The sequence below is a fragment of the Gekko japonicus genome, unplaced genomic scaffold, assembly GCF_001447785.1.
Source record: "Gekko japonicus isolate JY-2015 unplaced genomic scaffold, Gekko_japonicus_V1.1 scaffold3427, whole genome shotgun sequence".
NCBI classification, from domain to species: Eukaryota; Metazoa; Chordata; class Lepidosauria; order Squamata; family Gekkonidae; genus Gekko; species Gekko japonicus.
Genome location: NW_015159810.1, coordinates 38068 through 56906, shown reverse-complemented (window position 1 = coordinate 56906; position 18839 = coordinate 38068). Strand labels below are relative to the sequence as shown.

The 18839-nt window shown below is 41.8% G+C and overlaps 1 protein-coding gene across 1 annotated transcript in view; it reads left to right on the top strand.

Annotated features, from left to right (window-relative positions):
- Nucleotides 1-18839, top strand: part of LOC107107352 (mitogen-activated protein kinase kinase kinase MLK4) — a 68658-nt gene that overhangs the window by 30893 nt on the left and 18926 nt on the right. The window contains exons 3-9 of the mRNA XM_015407646.1: nucleotides 1132-1280; nucleotides 3010-3185; nucleotides 6111-6351; nucleotides 7948-8070; nucleotides 14988-15104; nucleotides 15582-15732; nucleotides 18218-18312. Of these exons, the coding sequence (XP_015263132.1) occupies nucleotides 1132-1280; nucleotides 3010-3185; nucleotides 6111-6351; nucleotides 7948-8070; nucleotides 14988-15104; nucleotides 15582-15732; nucleotides 18218-18312 (1052 nt within the window). The remainder of the gene's footprint in view (nucleotides 1-1131; nucleotides 1281-3009; nucleotides 3186-6110; nucleotides 6352-7947; nucleotides 8071-14987; nucleotides 15105-15581; nucleotides 15733-18217; nucleotides 18313-18839) is intronic.

Below are 18839 nucleotides of genomic sequence, written 5' to 3'. Positions count from 1 at the left end.
CACTTCACTGCTTACTCCCAACTCCAAATCATTAATGAACAAGTTAAAAAGCATCGGACCGAGTACTGATCCCTCTGGTACCCCACTGCTTACCACCCTCCACTGAGAAAATTTCTCATTTATACTCTCTGTTTCCTATTAATTAGCCAGTTTTTGATCCACATAATTTTATAAACCTTTATCATGTCCCCCTTCCCAGTCATCTCTTTTCTAAACTGAAGAGTCCCAGACTCTTCAGTCTTTCCTGATAGGAAAGGAGCTTCATCCCCCCCACCCCAATCATCTTGGTTGCCTTCCTCTGTACTTTTTCCAGCTCTGCAATGTTGTTCAGACCCCATTAGTCCATATCTGCAGTTGGGAATTTTTTTCGTCCCAGTGTGTATCACCTTACAGTGTACATCACCTCATGGGCCTACCATAATAAATTTCAAATCAGTCCAAATCAGTCTCAAATGAAATTAACATTTTTCGTTTTAAATACATGAATACTCATAAAGCTGCCTTATAGTGAATCAGACCGACCATTGGTTAGTATTGTCTACTTAGACTGGCAGCGGCTCTCCAGGGTCTCAGGCAGAGGTCTTTCACATTGTCTGCCATCTGGTCCTTTTAACTGGAGATAATGGGAATTGAACCTGGGACCTTCTGCATGCCAAGCAGATGCTCTACTACTGAGCCATGGCACCTCCCCTAAATAAATAAATACAATGAGCCATTTATTGTGTGTTGTTCAAGTTGAAAAACATATGGGGAGGGATGGGAGAAGAGGGATTCTTCAGTTCCTTATGCTCAGTGCCTTTCTTGCTTGCACAGACCTCCGGTGAAAGAAAAGGAGTAAATCCACTTTGTTGTTCCTAAGATTCTTTTTTACATATATGGATTACATTGACTGCCTAGTAGTTTATATGTTGTTGATAGGCATTTCACTTTGCTTTAAGCACTTGTAGCTTCACTAATTAGTGTTGGAAAGATAAAGATTATTAATGAAATGAAATAGTTTTTGTTGAGTTTTTAAGATACTTTTCAGTCTTTACCAAAGTACTTTCTAGACTGCCTTTATTTTGCCCTTCAGTAAGCTCTGTGTCTGTGTTAAAGGAAGTAAATGTAACTGTTCAAAAATTTACTTTGTAGTTATGGCGTATTGCTGTGGGAACTGCTTACAGGAGAAGTTCCTTACCGTGGCATTGATGGTCTTGCGGTGGCTTATGGTGTTGCTGTCAATAAGCTTACTTTGCCCATTCCATCCACCTGTCCTGAACCATTTGCTAAACTAATGAAAGGTACTTGTGCAGCTTATTAAACAATTGCTACGAGATGTCTAGCATGTTGTCTATAATATGCATGTTTCAACATTTCACTTGTTATCATGCTAACTTTACATTGGTTTTCTACTTCATGGCAGTTCTCTGCTAAAAAACGTGGTTTTTTAACACATTTAGTTCTGATGCATATAGTTGATTTTTAAGTCTGTATTAATCTTCAGACACCTTTATTCTTTCTTTGCTTGCTTAATTTATATCCCGCCTTTCTCCCCAATGGAAGCCCAAAGCAGTTTAGCTCCTTTCTTCCATTTTGTCCTGACAACAGTGCTGTGGGGTAGGTTAAGGTGAGAGTGTGTGGCTGGCCAAGGTCACCCAGCAGGCTTTACATGGCAGAGTTGGGATCCGGGCCTGAGTCCCAGATCCTAGTCAAATGCTGTAACCGCTGTACCACACTGGCTTTTGGAGCCATTCATTTGTATTCTGTCTTTCCTATGAATGAATATAGAGCAGCAGTGTAACTTCATAGTAAGCTGTGAGGTAGTTTAGGTTGAAGGGTAGTGATGCGGGCGAAGCCATCCTGTCAGGTTTTGTCGCCAAATGAGGGTTTGAACCCACCCAGTCTCACATTTCAGCCAGTGCTTAAAACTGGCTTTGAAAAGCAAATTGGAAGTTTGTTAGCAATGCCTAATGAAATCCAGGGCTTTTTTTTGTAGAAAAAGCCCAACAGGAACTCATTAGCATACTAGGCCACACCCAACAGCAGAAACTCATTAGCATATTAAGCCACACCCCCATGCCTTCCCTTGGCTTGCCTGGGCACCCTGCGGCTGTGGAGAGCCTGGGCAAGCCGGCACTTGGACAGGCATGGGGAGGCATTTGATCCTTCCAGGGGACCCCCTGGCCTGCCCGCCTTGAAGTCAACAGGGGGGGGGATCGCTCTCCAGGCCTTCCCTCTGTAGCCACGCACGCAGAGGTTTTGGCTGTGGTGGGCGTGGCCAACTCTGAAGCCAGCCGGAACTCCGTTCCTGTGCGTTCCTGCCCAAAAATAGCCCTGATTGAAATCTAATAAGGTTTCACACTCTGGGCTATGGCGCCTTATTCCTTTCACTATTGCAGTGAATGATGAATAAGAAAACAGACTTTGGTCACTAGTGCAGTTAGTCAAGGCTGGCAGTTTTACAACTTCAAATGAAGAAAAAGACTGCGTCAGTTTTAAAAACCCATTGTGTGCCATAGTTCATTGTCATAGGGGCAGTTGAGATGTTTGTTGTCAAATAGTTAATCTGCACATGTTGGAACATATATTTGGATCACTAATACTCCACCATTGCACACAGCACACACTGTGTGCGACCTGGATGGATTTGTGTATGATGTATACATGTGTGATTTGCTTGCTTTTCTTTCACCCCCATTTGGAAGTTAAAGACTCTAAGGTATTGTAGACATCAAACATATGTTGATCTATGTGTACTCCCATTTTTCATCTCTACTGCCTCTCAAGCTATTTAGAGGAATTTGTTCCATTCAGTGACCTTGCTCTATCTGGAAAGTATGTCAGTGACTTTCATGGGGTTTGCACAGGGAACGTTCCAAGTGAACTGAACCAACAGACATCAAGGAAAAGAAATGCCATATGTGGAGATCTCTCAGATGAAGTGCCAAATAGTTTAGCATCCATAGAAATTGCTGTAAATTCAAGTTTTGTTTGGATTTTCTTCTGATTGATATAACTGATGAATTTTAGAATGCTGGGCGCAGGACCCTCATATCCGACCATCATTTGCCTTGATTCTTGAGCAGCTTACTGCCATTGAGGGGGCTGTTACAACAGATATGCCTCAGGAATCCTTCCATTCTATGCAAGACGACTGGAAACTGGAAATCCAGCAGATATTCGATGAACTGAGGACCAAGGAAAAAGTGAGTGAATTTTAAAATGACACCAATCTCTGTGGGATTGTATTTTTTGTTTAATGCATAATAGAAAAATACTTTTTTTTTTGCTGTCAAGTCACAGCTGATTTATGGTGACCCCTGGTGGAGTTTTCAAGGCAAGAGACATTCAGAGGTGGTTTGTCATTGCCTGCCTCTGTATCATGACCCTGGTATTCCTTTGTGATCCCCCTTCCAAATATTGACCAGGATCGACCCTGCTTAGCTTCCAAGATCTTCCAAAATCGGGCTAGCCTGGGCTATACAGGTCACAGAAATTGTTTCTTTTAAAATGTATGATTCAAACATCAAGCTGTTTTAGATTCTAATAATGAATTATTCTTTACTGAGGCCCTACCATGCATGTCACATTTTTAAGAAGCAAAGTGGGTGAGCAGCAAAGAACAGAATCACAGAGTTGGAAGGGGCCATACAGGTCATCTAGTCCAACCCCCTGCTCAATGCAGGATCAGCCTAGAGTATCCCTGACAAGTGTTTGTCCAGCCACTGCTTAAAGACTGCCAGTGAGGGGGAGCTCACCACCTCCTTAGGCAGCTGATTCCACTGTTGCACAGCTCTTACCATCAAAAAGTTTTTCCTAATATCCAGCCAGTACCTTCCCACCCTTAATTTAAACCCATTATTGCGAGTCCTATCCTCTGTTGCCAACAAGAACAACTCCCTGCCCTCCTCTAAGTGACAGCCTTTCAAATACTTAAGGAGAGCAGTCATGTCCCCTCTCAACCTCCTCTTCTCCAGACTAAACATTCCCAAGTCCCTCAGCCTTTCCTCATAGGGCTTGGTCTCCAGGTCTCCGATCTTGGTTGCTCTCCTCTGCACCCGCTCCATTCTGTCCACATCCTTTTTGAAGTGAGGCCTCCAGAACTTCACACAATACTCCAGGTGCAGCCTGACCAATACAGTGTACAGCGGGACTATGACATCTTGTGATTTGGATGTTTCCGTGTTGATACACCCCAAGATCACATTAGCCCTTTTTGTTGCCGCATCACACTGGCTGCCCATACTTAATGTTCGGTCCACCTGTAGCCCAAGATCTTGTTCACACACACTGCTACTCAGAAGTGTATCCCCCATCCAGTATGCATGTTCCTCATTTTTGTTACCCAGATGTAGAACTCGGCATTTATCCTTGTTAAATTGCATCTTGTTCATATCTGCCCACTTTTCCAGGTCTTCTCAGTGGAAGCACCAAACTCCCTCTCCCCGGATATTCACCTGCTACCACCTTTACTATTTCTTGTGAACTGGGCCAAGACACTTTATTCCCACAGATCTTTTAGAAATTCTCCTGTCTCTGATACAGTGTTATGAGTTGCCCTAGTTAGGTATCACTGATGTTTTAAGAGTTCGTTTTCTTCTGGGTTTTTATAGATTTTTAAAAACCTTTTGTTTTTATTCTGATGCTAGTTTATTGTTTCTAAAGATTTTATTTCAATATTTTTATTTCGTTTGATGCTGTTTTAGTTTATTCTGGTGATTGGTATTATAACTGTTTTATTTATAATCTGATTTATATGGTGTGGCAGGATAAATTATTTTATATAAATAAATCTTGGACTCCAGTTTAATTAATTGGCGGGAGGAATTGGGAATGGGGTAGACAATTGATAGAATGAAATGATTTAATTTTACATGTTGTAGTCCTGAGGGAAAAAAAATTTGTTTACCGAAAAAAATAAATAAATCTTGGACTCCAGTTTAATTAATTGGCTTGTGATAAAAACAAAAGAAAACACACATTTCTGAAGAAGTACAATAAATTCAGCAGTCTTGTACATTCTGGCTCCAGCCTAGAGACACAATTAGTGCAGTCCAATTTAGCTTATGTATTTAGTATACTTAAATGTTGCAGTCTCTCTTTCTTTACCTTTAAGGTTATGTGTGCGAATTGCTTCCTGTTTTGTTAGACAGAAATAAATAAGATATAAAAATAAGAGCATTTGTTATCTTTGTTCAGTATTCACTTTTAAGATCTACTGTCTTTTTCTAGTTTACTGTTTTTGAGATTATGGTCCTTGCATATTGCATTAGGACAAAGAGGGGGGGAATGAAGATTAACATGTTTCTGGGTCTGATGGAAATAAATTTCATTGGTGCCTGAGACTGAAGGACATACATTTTATTTTGTAAGTTATTTTGACTCTATGTTGTTACTATAATAGGTAATGCAAAACAAAATCCTCGATAACTTTATTTAAATTTGAAAAAGTCTGCATGCACATGAAAGCTCATACCTTGAATAAACCTTTGTTGGTCTTAAAGGTGCCTCTGGACTCTCAATTTATTTGAATGATTAAGTTCAAATCCTTCCATATTGCATATTTAGGTTCTGGTAACCACATAATTATTTAAAAGTTGATTGATCAAATGTCTTCAGTTGATGGATGGCCCTAATAGTAGAGATAAGAAGCTTTTATAATAACAGTAAGCTTTTCCTTTTCCTGACATGGCTTGTGAACATACAAGAAACAATACAGATGGCCAAATCTGAGCAATCCTTAAAAATAACTAATAAGATCAATTAGAAAGGAAAGGGCACAGCATACTAAAGGGAAATAAATGCTCTGTATAGAGAAGATCATTTATAGTGAATGATTATTGCAATAAATTGCTAAGCAAGAGTTTGTTGAAACTGCATTAACAGCTCAGATTTGTTTATTTTTGCCATACCTCTTCGGCATACACAAAATAGAAGGGGGCCTTCTTGAACACAGCCAGATCCTGGTTAATCACCTCTTTTCTTTTTAGTGAATACCCTTTGGGAGGTGGCCTATTTACCACATTTTTGAGTAGCTAATATGCTATCCATAAAGGCTTAAGGGTTTTTTTTTAATCACCTGATGTAAGATTGGTCTATATCCTAACTATTATTTCTATAAATGTTATTAGGAGCTAAGGTCACGAGAAGAAGAGTTAAAAAGAGCTGCCCTTCATCAGAAGTCTCAAGAAGAATTGCTGAAACGGCGTGAGCAGCAGCTAGCAGAACGGGAGATTGATGTATTGGAGCGAGAACTGAATATTTTGATATTCCAGCTAAATCAAGAGAAGCCCAATGTGAAGAAAAGAAAGGGAAAGTTTAAAAAAAGCCGATTAAAACTTAAAGATGGACATAGAATCAGTCTGCCTTCAGGTTTGCTTCCCCCACCCCACTTTTTTATGAAGGTATTACACTGACAGATTTAAATTCCTGGCTGAAATGTTCAGAGATTACCATCAAAATGTTGAATTAAAAGTGGTCTTGAATTGTTGTGCTAAAAATTGATATCAGTGGATTTAAAAGGGTATAACTTAATTAAGGATTGTACTGCTAGCGGTGTAAGAAATTATCAATTTCTTACTGGACTTGAAGATTGGGTTTTCATCTGTGTTGGAGTTCTATTGTATCTTGCACTAAATCCAAATGAAAAATTGGTAGAATGAAATGAACTATGGAAAGATCCTTTGAGGGTGGACCTTTCAAGTTATATGTCTTTCTTGCTTCCCATTGATCACATATTGAATTGATGTTTACCTCAGTAAACTTATAACATCCGCCTTGGATTGTCAAAGGAGGGCAGGAGGGTGCCCCCTTCTGTTGGTTGGCTGTGTTAAACTCTATCCACTAGGTTTCGGTTACAATTTAGAATATATTGTGAGGTGATGTGGAGAAAATATATCACACCCTGTTTGTCTGGCTATGACGAGGCTAGTTTAATCTCTAAGGCATGGATCCTAAGGTGCCATTTAGGCTCCTCCTCTGGCAGAATAATTTTTCCATTTGCGGAAGAGGAAAGAGTAATTCTTTTGCCATTCCTCCTTCCAGCTACAGATTCCCATTCCCCCTCCCGCCATTGTTCCTGGGGGCCCACTGACCTGCTGGAGCACAATTTCAGAGGGCCCAGAAGGTTGCAGTGAGAGGTGGAAGTTGCCTTCCTCTAGCATAACTCTACCTGTGCTACTTAAGATCCAAACCTAATATATTTTGTTGGTGTGAATACTTCAGATTTTTAGGGATAGAATCGGCTTGGTTCCACCAGAACGTTTCTGCCGACAGAAGGATTTCTGCCCATAGAGCACAAATTCTCACCTCCCTTCTCCCACTGCAGCTCAAACTGCCCCATGAAATGCATCTCCTGGGTGGCAGGGGACCCTCAGAGGAACAGCATTTGGGGACATTTTGAGCTGCAGGAAAGCAGATGGAAGTGTTCATCTTGTACCCTTGATGTTTTTTGCTTGATGTATAGAACTGAAGGATCTGTTTAGACTGAACTGGAAGAGGTAGTCAGGGCCATTTTGAATTGCTATTGGTCATTATTGCTGGTTGCTGTGAATACTAGGAAAGATTGCTATTTGGCTTATAAAGCAGTGTGCTTTCAGTTCATATCCCTTTCAGACTAATAATTAATTTTACAGAGTATGAGAGCACAACAATAATCAATTACATAACTGTTGGAGCCAGTGTTGTGCAGTATATATTGTGGAGATTGCAAATGGGAAAAACAGGTTCCAGTCCATATGCAGCTGCAAAGCTTACCTATGCGGTAAGTTATTGTGAGGTTAAAATGCTGCCCTCAGTTACATGAAGTCTGGTCAGGATTACATACATAACAGACTTTGTGATTCTGTTATGTTCATCCCAAGTTTCAGAAATCATCACTATAGCCTTTACTTAAAATTACTATGCAAATTCTTTGAGGGGACTTATTTAGAAACAATGAAACACTCATGTTCTTGTACTTTGTAACAGATTTCCAACACAAGATAACTGTGCAAGCTTCCCCAAATTTGGATAAGCGAAGAAGTTTGAACAGTAACAGCTCTAGTCCACCAGGTAGCCCCCCAATAATTCCACGTCTTCGAGCTATACAGTGTAAGTATACATCAGATATTTTTCCTTGTTGACTTGATTAATATATGGTCATTGTTATAGATATGCCTCATATAAGTTCAAGAATGTGGGACAGCAAAGTAAATAATAAATAAGATAATAAAGTCCAAACACAAATGTTTTCTTGTTCAGCTACCTGCAATCTCTCTCTCTCTCTCTCTTGGAAAACACCAAATTCAGTCATTAAAGAGAGGAATCCTTCAGTGGGAGGAAGATTGTCTTGGATGGGGCTCTGCTTGTGGTACTTTCTCATCTCTTTTCTACTATATAATGTTACTTAGTGCATCACCTAAATTAATCTCTAGTTTTGTTAATGAAATGACTACCACGTCTTTCCTTTGCTGGCATTTTATATTTTCAGGTGGAGCCTGCTGTTGTCTTTTTCCTTCATCCCTGAAGGCTATGGTACAAGAGCACCAACTCCACCCAATACCACCTAGTGTAATCTGCAGCACATCCTGCACAAGAAGCAGATAAAAGCATTTAGCCTAACAAGTTTAAATCACCCTCCCCTTTAATATCCAACCTGATGGTGCACTCTAGAGAACTCAAAAAGCTTGCATGCTATTTTGTGATCTTTTATTCAGACCAACTAAAGTGGCTTTTGTTTTTGGATTAATCTTTGGACCACACAGCTAGTAAGAATCTCAAAAAATAAAAGTTGTTAGAATTAATTTCATAGCTACTTTGGTGAGGGTAGCATGATGTAAAAGTATGTCATGGTTTTTGCATCCACCATGCTAGCAGTGGCCAGGAGTGCTTTTTTGCTGCTGCAACTGATTTATCAGGTATTCCCTTTCCTTGACAGGAAGTATTGACCACAGTTATTCATGCCCCAGTGATGTACAGATTAGACAGTGTAAATGTGCTCTGCTAGGGCTGCCCTTGAAAAGTGTCCAGAAACTCTAGCTGATCCAGAATGCAGCTGTCAGGGGTCAGTCTGAATGTTGTAACAACTACTTTGCTGCCAGTAGGTTTTCACATCCAATTCAAGATGTTGGTTTCATCTTTTTAAAAAAAGAGATCTAAATAGTCTTTGTCTAGGATATCTTAAGCAACACCTTTTATCCATGGACACTTAAGCAATTATTCTTACTCTGGCTTGGACATCACACCCAGCTATGATTGGAACTTGCAAATAATCAGGCAATTCGTGATTTAGAGGTACTTGTTAGCCTAGCACCCCCTTTTCTGTTGGCTTAGCACTCCTTTTTCTAGATGCAAACGTTTAGGAGGCAGAACAGCTGTAACTGTGGTATGTCTATGTATGGTCTGGGCCTGATCCTTTAAACTAGGGGCCAAAACAGCTGTGATGATAAGCATTCATGTCCAGGTCCTCATATGTGAAGTTGAGCTTCCAAAAGCAGCTGTGGATGGGACTGATTTGTATCAGGGTTGCCATGCTTGGGTTGGTCATAGTTCATTTCCCCACAGTATTTTGGAAATGCCTCTACCTAGCTGTTTTAAGCCCCTGCAAGGGAAAAGGCATGGTACCTGTATGTTTCGCCTACTGTGGCTAAAAGCAACACGGGGACCATTTCTTATCAATGAAACAGCACAAGGGAGTTAATTCACATACACAGCCAACCAACCACCCACCCATGCTGAGTGCTACAGCCCCAGTCCAGATTTGACTTCACAGCTTACGGTCATGTCTGGGGGTTTGAAAACTCATCCCCAGCATCTCCTCTGTTTTGGTCCGTAGTTAAGGTTGTTCATATGCACTGTACTTAAAGAGTCAATTCAAGTCAAGTTGAATGGTACTAACTAGTGTTCAGAGAGCTTTCTGAGAAACATAAAAGTTTCTGTGTTTACAGTAACTGGGCTTAGGAACACAGCAAGGTCAGGCACATAGCTTGCGCAGGAAAACTAGGTGCCAGAAAATTTACAGGGCAGATAAAGAAACAGATGTTGACCAAAAAACCGAAGACTTACCCATTTCTAAAATGATCTCAAACCCCTTTATTCCTTAGCCAGAGCTACGATGAAACCAACATGGGGAGAAATATGAGTTGAGGAGTTTGTGTTCTCGTGGCTTGTACCCCTAATGCTAATCTCCTTTCCCAAGATTATATAAACTATCAAGAGTTTACTTATTCCCCTCTCCTTCCTTTTGTGTTGGTTAAAACAGATACTCAACTTCCTTCAGTATTCCATGCCACTTGAAGGGCAATGAGCAAGCTCAGACTGTATCAGATCATTCTTTGGGAGCCTCCTTCTTTTCTTCCATCCTTCCAAATTAATATTTCTGTACATACCTGGGGAGTTCCATCATGATGCAGAATACTCTGCCTTGCATTTGTGTGATTCTGTTTTACTTCCCTGCAGGTATTTGATACTAGACAAGTTGGGGACTTTTGGACTCACATGGGTAGAGAATCAGTTATTGGGAAATCACCCTCCTAACATAATAGGCCAAAACTGCTGATTTCAGGGATGGGAATGGTATTTATTGTGCACTTTCCAGGAATAGGCAGCAAACTCAGCTGTGCCTTCAGCAGATACTGATGTGGCCATGACAGAGGCTGAACCAACATGTTCAGAAAAGAACATCTATCATATGCTGTCATTCAATTTTTGAATCTATCATTGCCATACTGCTTTCCCATTGCATTCAGACCCGAAAGTCTGATTGATTTTGGTATCTTCAGTTTGAAGGTAATAATTATCACCCCTATTTCCTGGAAATAAAAGGGGCAGTTGTTTGGCAATCTTTCTATCTGGATATCTCGTAAACAAAATATTGTTTTCTTTTCTTTGATCAGAATTTCTTTAATCCTGTGTTTTCATTCTATTCATCTTCTGTTTTTTAGTGCAGCCCTGCATTGGGACTGTGCTTGCGTGGGCCTGCCACAAACTTTTTCTTTCTTTTGAAACTCCAAACTGGGGGTGCCCTCCTCAGCATTTGTACTATTTGTCACCATCCTATTTAAATAGATGAGCAAGACGTCACCCTCAGATATCGGAGGGACATGACGCCAACGCTAGGGGATATATGGAGGCTCATTCAGCTATGGTTCCATTCCAATCCCCATATCATGAGCCCAAGGAAGAGTCCTCCACAGCTTTTTGTTGCATTTCCAAAAGTGTTTCAGATCCATCACCTGACAATACAGTAGGCGATCCAACTGCAGTATCACCAAGTGAAAATCTCTTGTCTACATGGAGAACAGATGCTAAGACAATCATCTGAAGGACAGAATTTTGAGTTGGTTTTATACAGATGTCCTATTTTAGAGGCACTATCCGACCTCACAGAAGCCAGCCTCCATCCAAGCCACCCCTCAAAAATAGAGAATTTATATAAAGTTAAGACTCCTACAACTTCCTGTCTACACACCCTCCTCCATGCGGGAGGCATGCAAACACGCAAGTGACCTGGGCAGCATTCATCACCCATGGAGTGGGAGAGCCATTGTTTGGATACTTTGGGGAAGAAGTTCTATGCTTCATCTGCTCTTAATTTCAGAATAGCGAATTATTGAGTAATCATGGTATGCTACCAACTTTTACTCTGGGAGAGCCTTTCCCAGTACTTAGACAAGCTACCTGAGGAATCCAAGTCCCTGGCTAAACTTATCCAATCCGAAGTCATTAAGCTCTCCACAAGATTACCACAAACGGACACTCCGCAAATGTATTGGCTAGATCTATGGCCTCTGCCATTGTACTCCAGAGACACTTATGGCTACACAGTACTGCTTTACCTATGAGATTCACTGTAAAGTTGAGGATCTCCCCTTTGAAGGGTCAGCTTTTTTCGGTCCAGCATGAAAAAGAACCATCTGACAGCCAGATCGTTGAGTATGTTCTCCTCAGCTCTGACTCACAGGCAGTGATTTCCCCAAAGACAGCATGGCTTTGCTACCCCCTTTTATAGGGGTCAGGGGCAGCAACACCAGCCCTTGTTCATGTTTCCTCAGCACCAGTGTTCCCTCTAAGCTGAGTTAGTGTGAGCTAGCTCACAGTTCTTTAGTCTCCAGCTCACAGATTTTTGTTTTAGCTCAGGAAGGAGGGCTCCAGGGCAAACTAATTTATGCAGTAGCCAAATTGCTCACTTACAACTTTAATGCCAGTAGCTCACAAAGTGGAATTTTGCTCATAAGACTCCACAGCTTAGAGGGAGTATTGCTCAGCACCCATTCCATTCACCCCTCTTTACAAAATGAAAGGGTACCCTGCAATCGAGGCCCTCTCAGCAAAACACACAGAGGAATCAGACCCAACAACCCACTAAATACTGACTATCTGTTCCAGTAGTTGGAGAGGTTTTCAGTTTTAGGGATAGGTTAGCACAGTTCATAGAGACTTGGCACCAGATTATGTCAGATAGTTTGGGGTTATCTATAGTTCAGTATAGCTACGTTAGAGTTAGTATCCCAGCCTCCTTCCCACCGAGCATCTACTGCCATGGATAACCCCTTCCCAGAGCTTAGAGTTCAGCTTGGGGAGCTCCTTACAAAGGGAGCAGTGGAAGAGGTCCCTCTCAGTGAGTACAATTTATTGGTGCTTACCTGGATGCTATTTTAGGTAAGGCTTTTTGCCTGCTGATAGAGCCAAAAACACTAAGGTGATGGCATCGAGCTGCATTAGAAAGCATTGGCAGAAGGTGAAGGCAATTCCACAGTTACTAGGACTTATGACCTCAGCTACTGCAGTAATTCCATTAGCAAGATTGCTCATGAGCAATCTGCAGATTTGGTTTGTTAGGAAGTATGACCCTAATAAGCACCCTCCAGGATGCTGTTTTTCAATACCTAGGAGGGTGATCAGGTCTCTACATTGATGGTTAGAGAGTCTAATTTGTTTTTAGGGATCGAGTTTGGTTTTTGGGTTCCCCAAGTCAACCTGACCACGGACACTTCCTTATCTGGTTGGGGTTTTTCAGTACAGGGCCAATGACCTTTGATATAGATAATTTCCCATATTAATATCCTGGAGCTTTGTATGGTAAGATTTGCCCTTACCTCCTTCTCAGATATGCTCAAGGACGAGAAGCTGCTTGTCCAAATGGGGAACACCACAACAATGTTCTATTTCAACAAGCAGGGAGGTATGGGTTCTCAGAAACATTGTCTAGAAGCAATAGCAGTGTGGGAAGTAGCTCTAAGTATTGGGGCCTTCTCAAAAGCCATCCATATTGTGGGATGCTTAAATATAGAGGCAGACAACCTGAGCAGGGTTTACCAGACTAATTGTGAATGGTCCATACAGGACAGATATTTCAGAGTGATCTTCAACACCTGGGGACACTCCCAGATATACTTGTTTGCTGCAGCCGAATTTTAAAAATGCCTGGCAGGCATCAATCCAACTTATCTGGGGGATGCATTCCAGATCCCTTGGTCAAGCATGCTCTTATGTGCATTTCCTCCCTTCCCTCTCCTGGGGTTATTGGGAAAATGATAGCCAATCAAATGGAGGGTATCCTAGTGGCTCCATTCTGGCCCCACCAGATCAGGCTCTCGGAACTGCTATACCTAGTGGGAGGAAACTGCATAGTGTTTTCCCCAGCCTTGGACCTGCTCATGCACGGTCCATTACTGCATCGCAGTGTAGCAAGGCTACATTTGATGGCATGGAGGATCCAACCTTAGGGCAATCCTTCTCCCAAGGAGTTCTAGATATCTTACTGCAAGCCCATAAACTTGTCAACCAGGTAGTCTTGTGGCAGGAAGTGGACTTGTTTTGAGTTCTGGGCCTCTGCTGGGGGGGGGGAATGCCCTTTTACCTGCCCATTGTCTTCCATTTTGGAGTGCCTGTTTTCATTAGTGCAGGCAGGTTTAGCAGTGTCCTCAGTGAAAACTCATCTGGCAGCTACTGCTGTGTTTCATAAGGAAGTGTAAGGGACTACGATTTTTGCTCACAAATTGGCTCAGCAATTTTAAAGGGGTTGTCAAATGTTTTTCCCCCCTACATCCCATATTATTGGGGTTCCAAGAAAAGCAAAGCTGCCTCTGCTTGGTCCATATCCAGATGGGTGATGAAGGCCATCTGTTCCTGCTAGAAGGCATCTGGAGAGCTGTGTCCTCTCAATATTAAAGTGCACTCAAGTGCAAGGGTCGTCTGTGGCCTTCCATCAACGGTTTCCTCTCCTGGACATCTGCAAGGTGGCAACATGGTTGACAGAAGACTTGATTGTGAGACATTATTATCTAGATCTTCAGGCAAGAAAAGAGGCAGATGTAGACAAGGCAATTTTGCATGCTCTGTTCCAGTGAGAGACTCACCCCTTCTCCTCTGCTGAGTAGCTTGCTAATCGTTCCAATGTTAGGCTGCACTAGAAGACGGAAGATGAAAACAGAGTTGCACTTGCCTGTAACTGTAGTTCATCAAAGTCTTCTGTGCAGACACACATTCCCTCCCTCCTGCCCCACCTTGAGCTCTCACAGGGCTTATTGTGCCACACATTTCTGTCTTAGCTCAGGAAGGATGGCTCCAGAGCAAACTAATTCATGCAGTAGCCAAATCGCCTGCTCACAACTTTAAGGCTGGTAGCTCACAAAGTAGAGTTTTTGCTCACAAGATTCCAGAACTTAGAGGGAGCATTGCTAACAACAGTACTACTTGGCAGAGTGGCCCTGACCCTTTTCTTATACCGGTGCAGTTTCCTGAACAGATTTTTATACTGCAACAGCAGGAAAAACAATTGGGGTGCCACACTGGAGCAGTAGTAATTATGTGTAATTCTAATAACCTTTTGCTTAGGCAAGCAAGTTGTGGGATTCCACTGTTTAAAACAGATCACAGTGTAATCAGCCCTGCATACTTCTTGCTAAACCAGTATTTGATCAACTCTTCTGGATCATTTGAGGCCCCTTGAAAATATTTTCAGCATTAGAGTTTACTTAATACTCAGTTTATGTACAACTTGGTATTTTCATCTATATTTTCTTCAGTGATTTCCAAAACTGAACAAAATACAACTAATGGACGAAGAAACAGTTTATATGTGTACCAGCAAGATGTAGATATCACAAGTGAATATGAACTTCCATGTGGTGTTAAGAAAAAAGGCAAGACAAAGTTAAATCATACAAGGTGTTGGTTATATTAATTTCTAAACTAAATTCACATGGTGATTGCCTGAGCACTTGAATATCCATTTTAAAAGATTGTTTTGAATTAACAGATGCAGTCACATACAGACTTTGTCCCAGCTTTTCTGGAAAAGATAATTAGTACATGCAATGCAAGTGCTCAATGTCTATCATTTATCTAAATATAATAAAAAATTAAAAGCATGAAGACAAATTGGATGCTTTCTGCTGATTTTAATTTCTTTTCTTACCCCTTTGTAGATAAGTAATTATTTGCCTGCGTATTTTGATCATCTTAATTCATGCCTTTCCTTTGATGGGGAAAACAAAATCATCTGTACAATAGCAGCACAGGGTGAATATTGTGAGCAGGTTGTATTGCCAAGAGTGCCCTGCCATTGACCTTATGGTATGGCTTTGATGCTGCTGTTGAGCTCTTTCATCTCTCCACAGTAACCTCAGACGAGAGCAACAGAACTTGGGGAAGAAGCACAGCTTGTCATCAGGAAGAATTTGAAGAAATGAAGAGAAGCTTTAAAAAGAAAGGCTGCACTTGGGGGCCAAGCTCAGTTCAAACAAAAGAACGTGCAGATTGTAAAGAGAGGTATGGCCATTGCATGTCATGGGAAATACGATACCAAGTAGGTTTTGCAATAATATAAATAAATTCCTTTGAGTCGCCTAGCTGTGAATACTGCAGTCAACAGAGCCTAATAGATTGACTGATCAAATGTGCAGTGACCAAGATAGTGAATACAGCTAAGCTATACCTGTGCATTTCAGTTTTAATGTCAAAATGTACGTTTGAGGAAGAACTTTTAACTGAACGGTTAAGAAAATTGTTTGACCTGCAATTGTGTTCATTTCCTTCTATCCAAATCTTGGACCAGTTAAAGGCCAAGCTGAGCAGTATAAAAATCTGTAAACCCATTTAAATTAACACCCTGGCTGCAGTATTCTGCACCAATTGGTCCCTGAACACTTTTCAAGGGCAGTTCCACATACAGTGCTTTGCAGTAATCTGATGTAGATGTAACCTGGGCAGTGCACTATCTTTTCTGCCCAGGAAAGGCCACAGCTGGCTAACTAGCTGAAGCTGCTAAAAAGCATTCCTGGCCACAATTGTCATCTGCTTATCCAGCAGTAGGCCTGAGACCAAGAGCACCCCCAGATTATGGACCTGTTCCTTCAAGGAGAGTTCAGCGCCATTCAGAATGGGTGACACACCTTAGAGTCCAAGTCAGACTTTCTGATATGTTAGGTTATTACTGGTATCCTTTTGTCTTACACAGCAGACTTGGGTGCATTCAGATGCCTCATTACCGTTTGTTTAATCTATATAGAATGGTAGGCTTTCTCAGGCAGGTGATGCTTCTGTTAAATCTATAGTCAGATCCGGGTTAAAAGACATAGATTCTCATGAAATCTGGCAGTTTGTTAATCTAGATGCTTTGTGCTGAAGCTTTGCTAAAAACTCATATGAAATGGAAGTCATCTTATGAATTTGACACATAGTCAGAATAGATTTTGCAGCTGTTTGTGAATTGTGAAGGGTATTCCCTCATGTTTGCATTTGTGTCCATCTATATACTAATAGCGAAAGGCGCCCCCTGCGTGCGGATATCTAAATCCGCACATTGGGGGCATCTGGGGGGCAGGCAGATTTTCCTGCACACTTGGGGCAGTCCCCAGGTGTGCACAAAAATCTGAAAAGTGTAAAAAAATATTGGGGGGATATTTAAATGCCCCCCAAAAGTAAAAGAGCATCCGCTGCGCATGCGCAGGGAACGCTCTGTGAACTGCCTCGCTTCAGTGCGGGGGGTGAAAGGAGAGAGAGACTGGCGAGGCCCGGCGGCTGCAAGCCACAGGCCTCACTTCGGAGGCGAAGAAAGGGGGAGAGACTGCCGAGGCTGCTCGGAGCCAGGGGAGGGGGAGAGAGAGAGAGAGAGACTGGCGAGGCCCAGCAGCTGCAAGCCGCTTGGGCCTTGCTTCGGAGCCGGGGGGGGGTAAAGAGAGCCTGCTGCTTCCTCCTCCGCCTGCTCTGTGTGGAGCTCCCCAGCTCCTCCCCCCGCGATTTTCGCGGGTCCCCTTTCTTGTTATGTTCTAAAAGTATTCTAAATATCCTTTTGAGGAGAGGGAGTGATTCAAGTTGCATTTTTTTTCTTTAGCAGCAGCCAGATTTTAATAAGATGAGTTTATGATGCATTTGTAAATCCTGTATGCTTTTGTAGTAGGGTTTAGAGGAATTTGTTTTTATTTATTATTAAAAACTAATAGTAAATAGAAACAAATACATATAAAACCCAATAGTAATGGAAATAAAACTTGCTATGACTTACTACAATAAGGGTGTGTTCAGATGGGGGCTTTACAACGGAATCTGTGCCGGTTGCAATCGTGGTACTTACCGGCGTTCAGATGGCAAACATCTATCTTCTCTCCCTAACCATTGTAAAGCCCTTTAAACCGTTGCACTCTGTCACTAGGTCCCGAAGTGGTGGTATCCTGAGTGCAACGGTTGCATTCGCTTAACCCCACTGTTTGATCGCTCTCCACCGGTGTCTAGCCACTTCAGTTCGGAAGCCTGAGGCTTCCGATTTTTCCCCACCATTTTTTTTAACTAAGCGATGTGCGCTTGGGCGAAGCTTCGCCCTGAGCGTTTGTTTTAAAAAAAAAAAGCCCTTAGTGTAGCGTTTTGGAGGAGTCCGGGACTTCAGGGAGGCCAGTTGGGTATTTAAACTTTACCTTACCTTTAAAGTTTAAATGTAATATGGGGTGTTTTGAGCATGCGCAAAGATCACCATTCTGTGAATGGCTGCCTATGCGCATGCTCAAACTGAGTTTAAAAAAAAAAAAGCCGATGCCCGCAGCGTGTGAGCGGGCATACAGCGATGGGATCCGCAAAATGGAGGTGAGTGTGATCGCGTTTCAGCCAGCATAAACTGCACCGGTTCCAACCGGTACAGTTTATGCCGGCTGAAACGCCGCGTCTGAACGCACCCTAAATGTTCTCTGTTTGCACAGCAGGAACATGCTGTCAGTGTAAAGGAAACCATTTTTTTCTGATCAAAAAATCTCTCTGATTTCAGAATAAGACCTCTATCAGATGGCAGCAGTCCTTGGTCAACACTTTTGATGAAGAATCAGAAAGGTGTTCCACTAGCCTCTTTGTTCACAGACCAAGGTTAGTACTGTATAACAGAGTGCTACAGCAAGAGAGTCTGTTTTTTATTTCTTAAGATCCAGCAGCACAAATGTCACTGTGTTTGAATTTTACCATAGATTAGAGGCTTTCAGTGGCTTGGGTCCAGAACCCCAGTGGCTTGGGTTCTGAGGTGTTAGCCAATTTGCTCTATTTCTTAATAATAGATTGGGGAATTATTATTATTTTATTTTTATGTATAACCCACCTTTCCTGCACAGGCAGGCTCAACAGATTAAAATACAATAAACCACAAATACATAAATGCAATACTATAAAATTCACATCACAACAATATACATCCAAAGTGCAATTAAGTGCAGATGGTGGTTGCTGTATGGTGGTCCAATCCACTCCTTTAGCCAAATCAACCCTGGCAATCAATGGGGTGACAGATGTCACAGCCAGATCGCCCTTACATCCAACTAAACCAGTATCCATGGTGGTTCTTAGTGCCAATAGCATAAGGGCCGTAGCAGTTCAGTTTTTAATACTCATTTCTCAGTGGC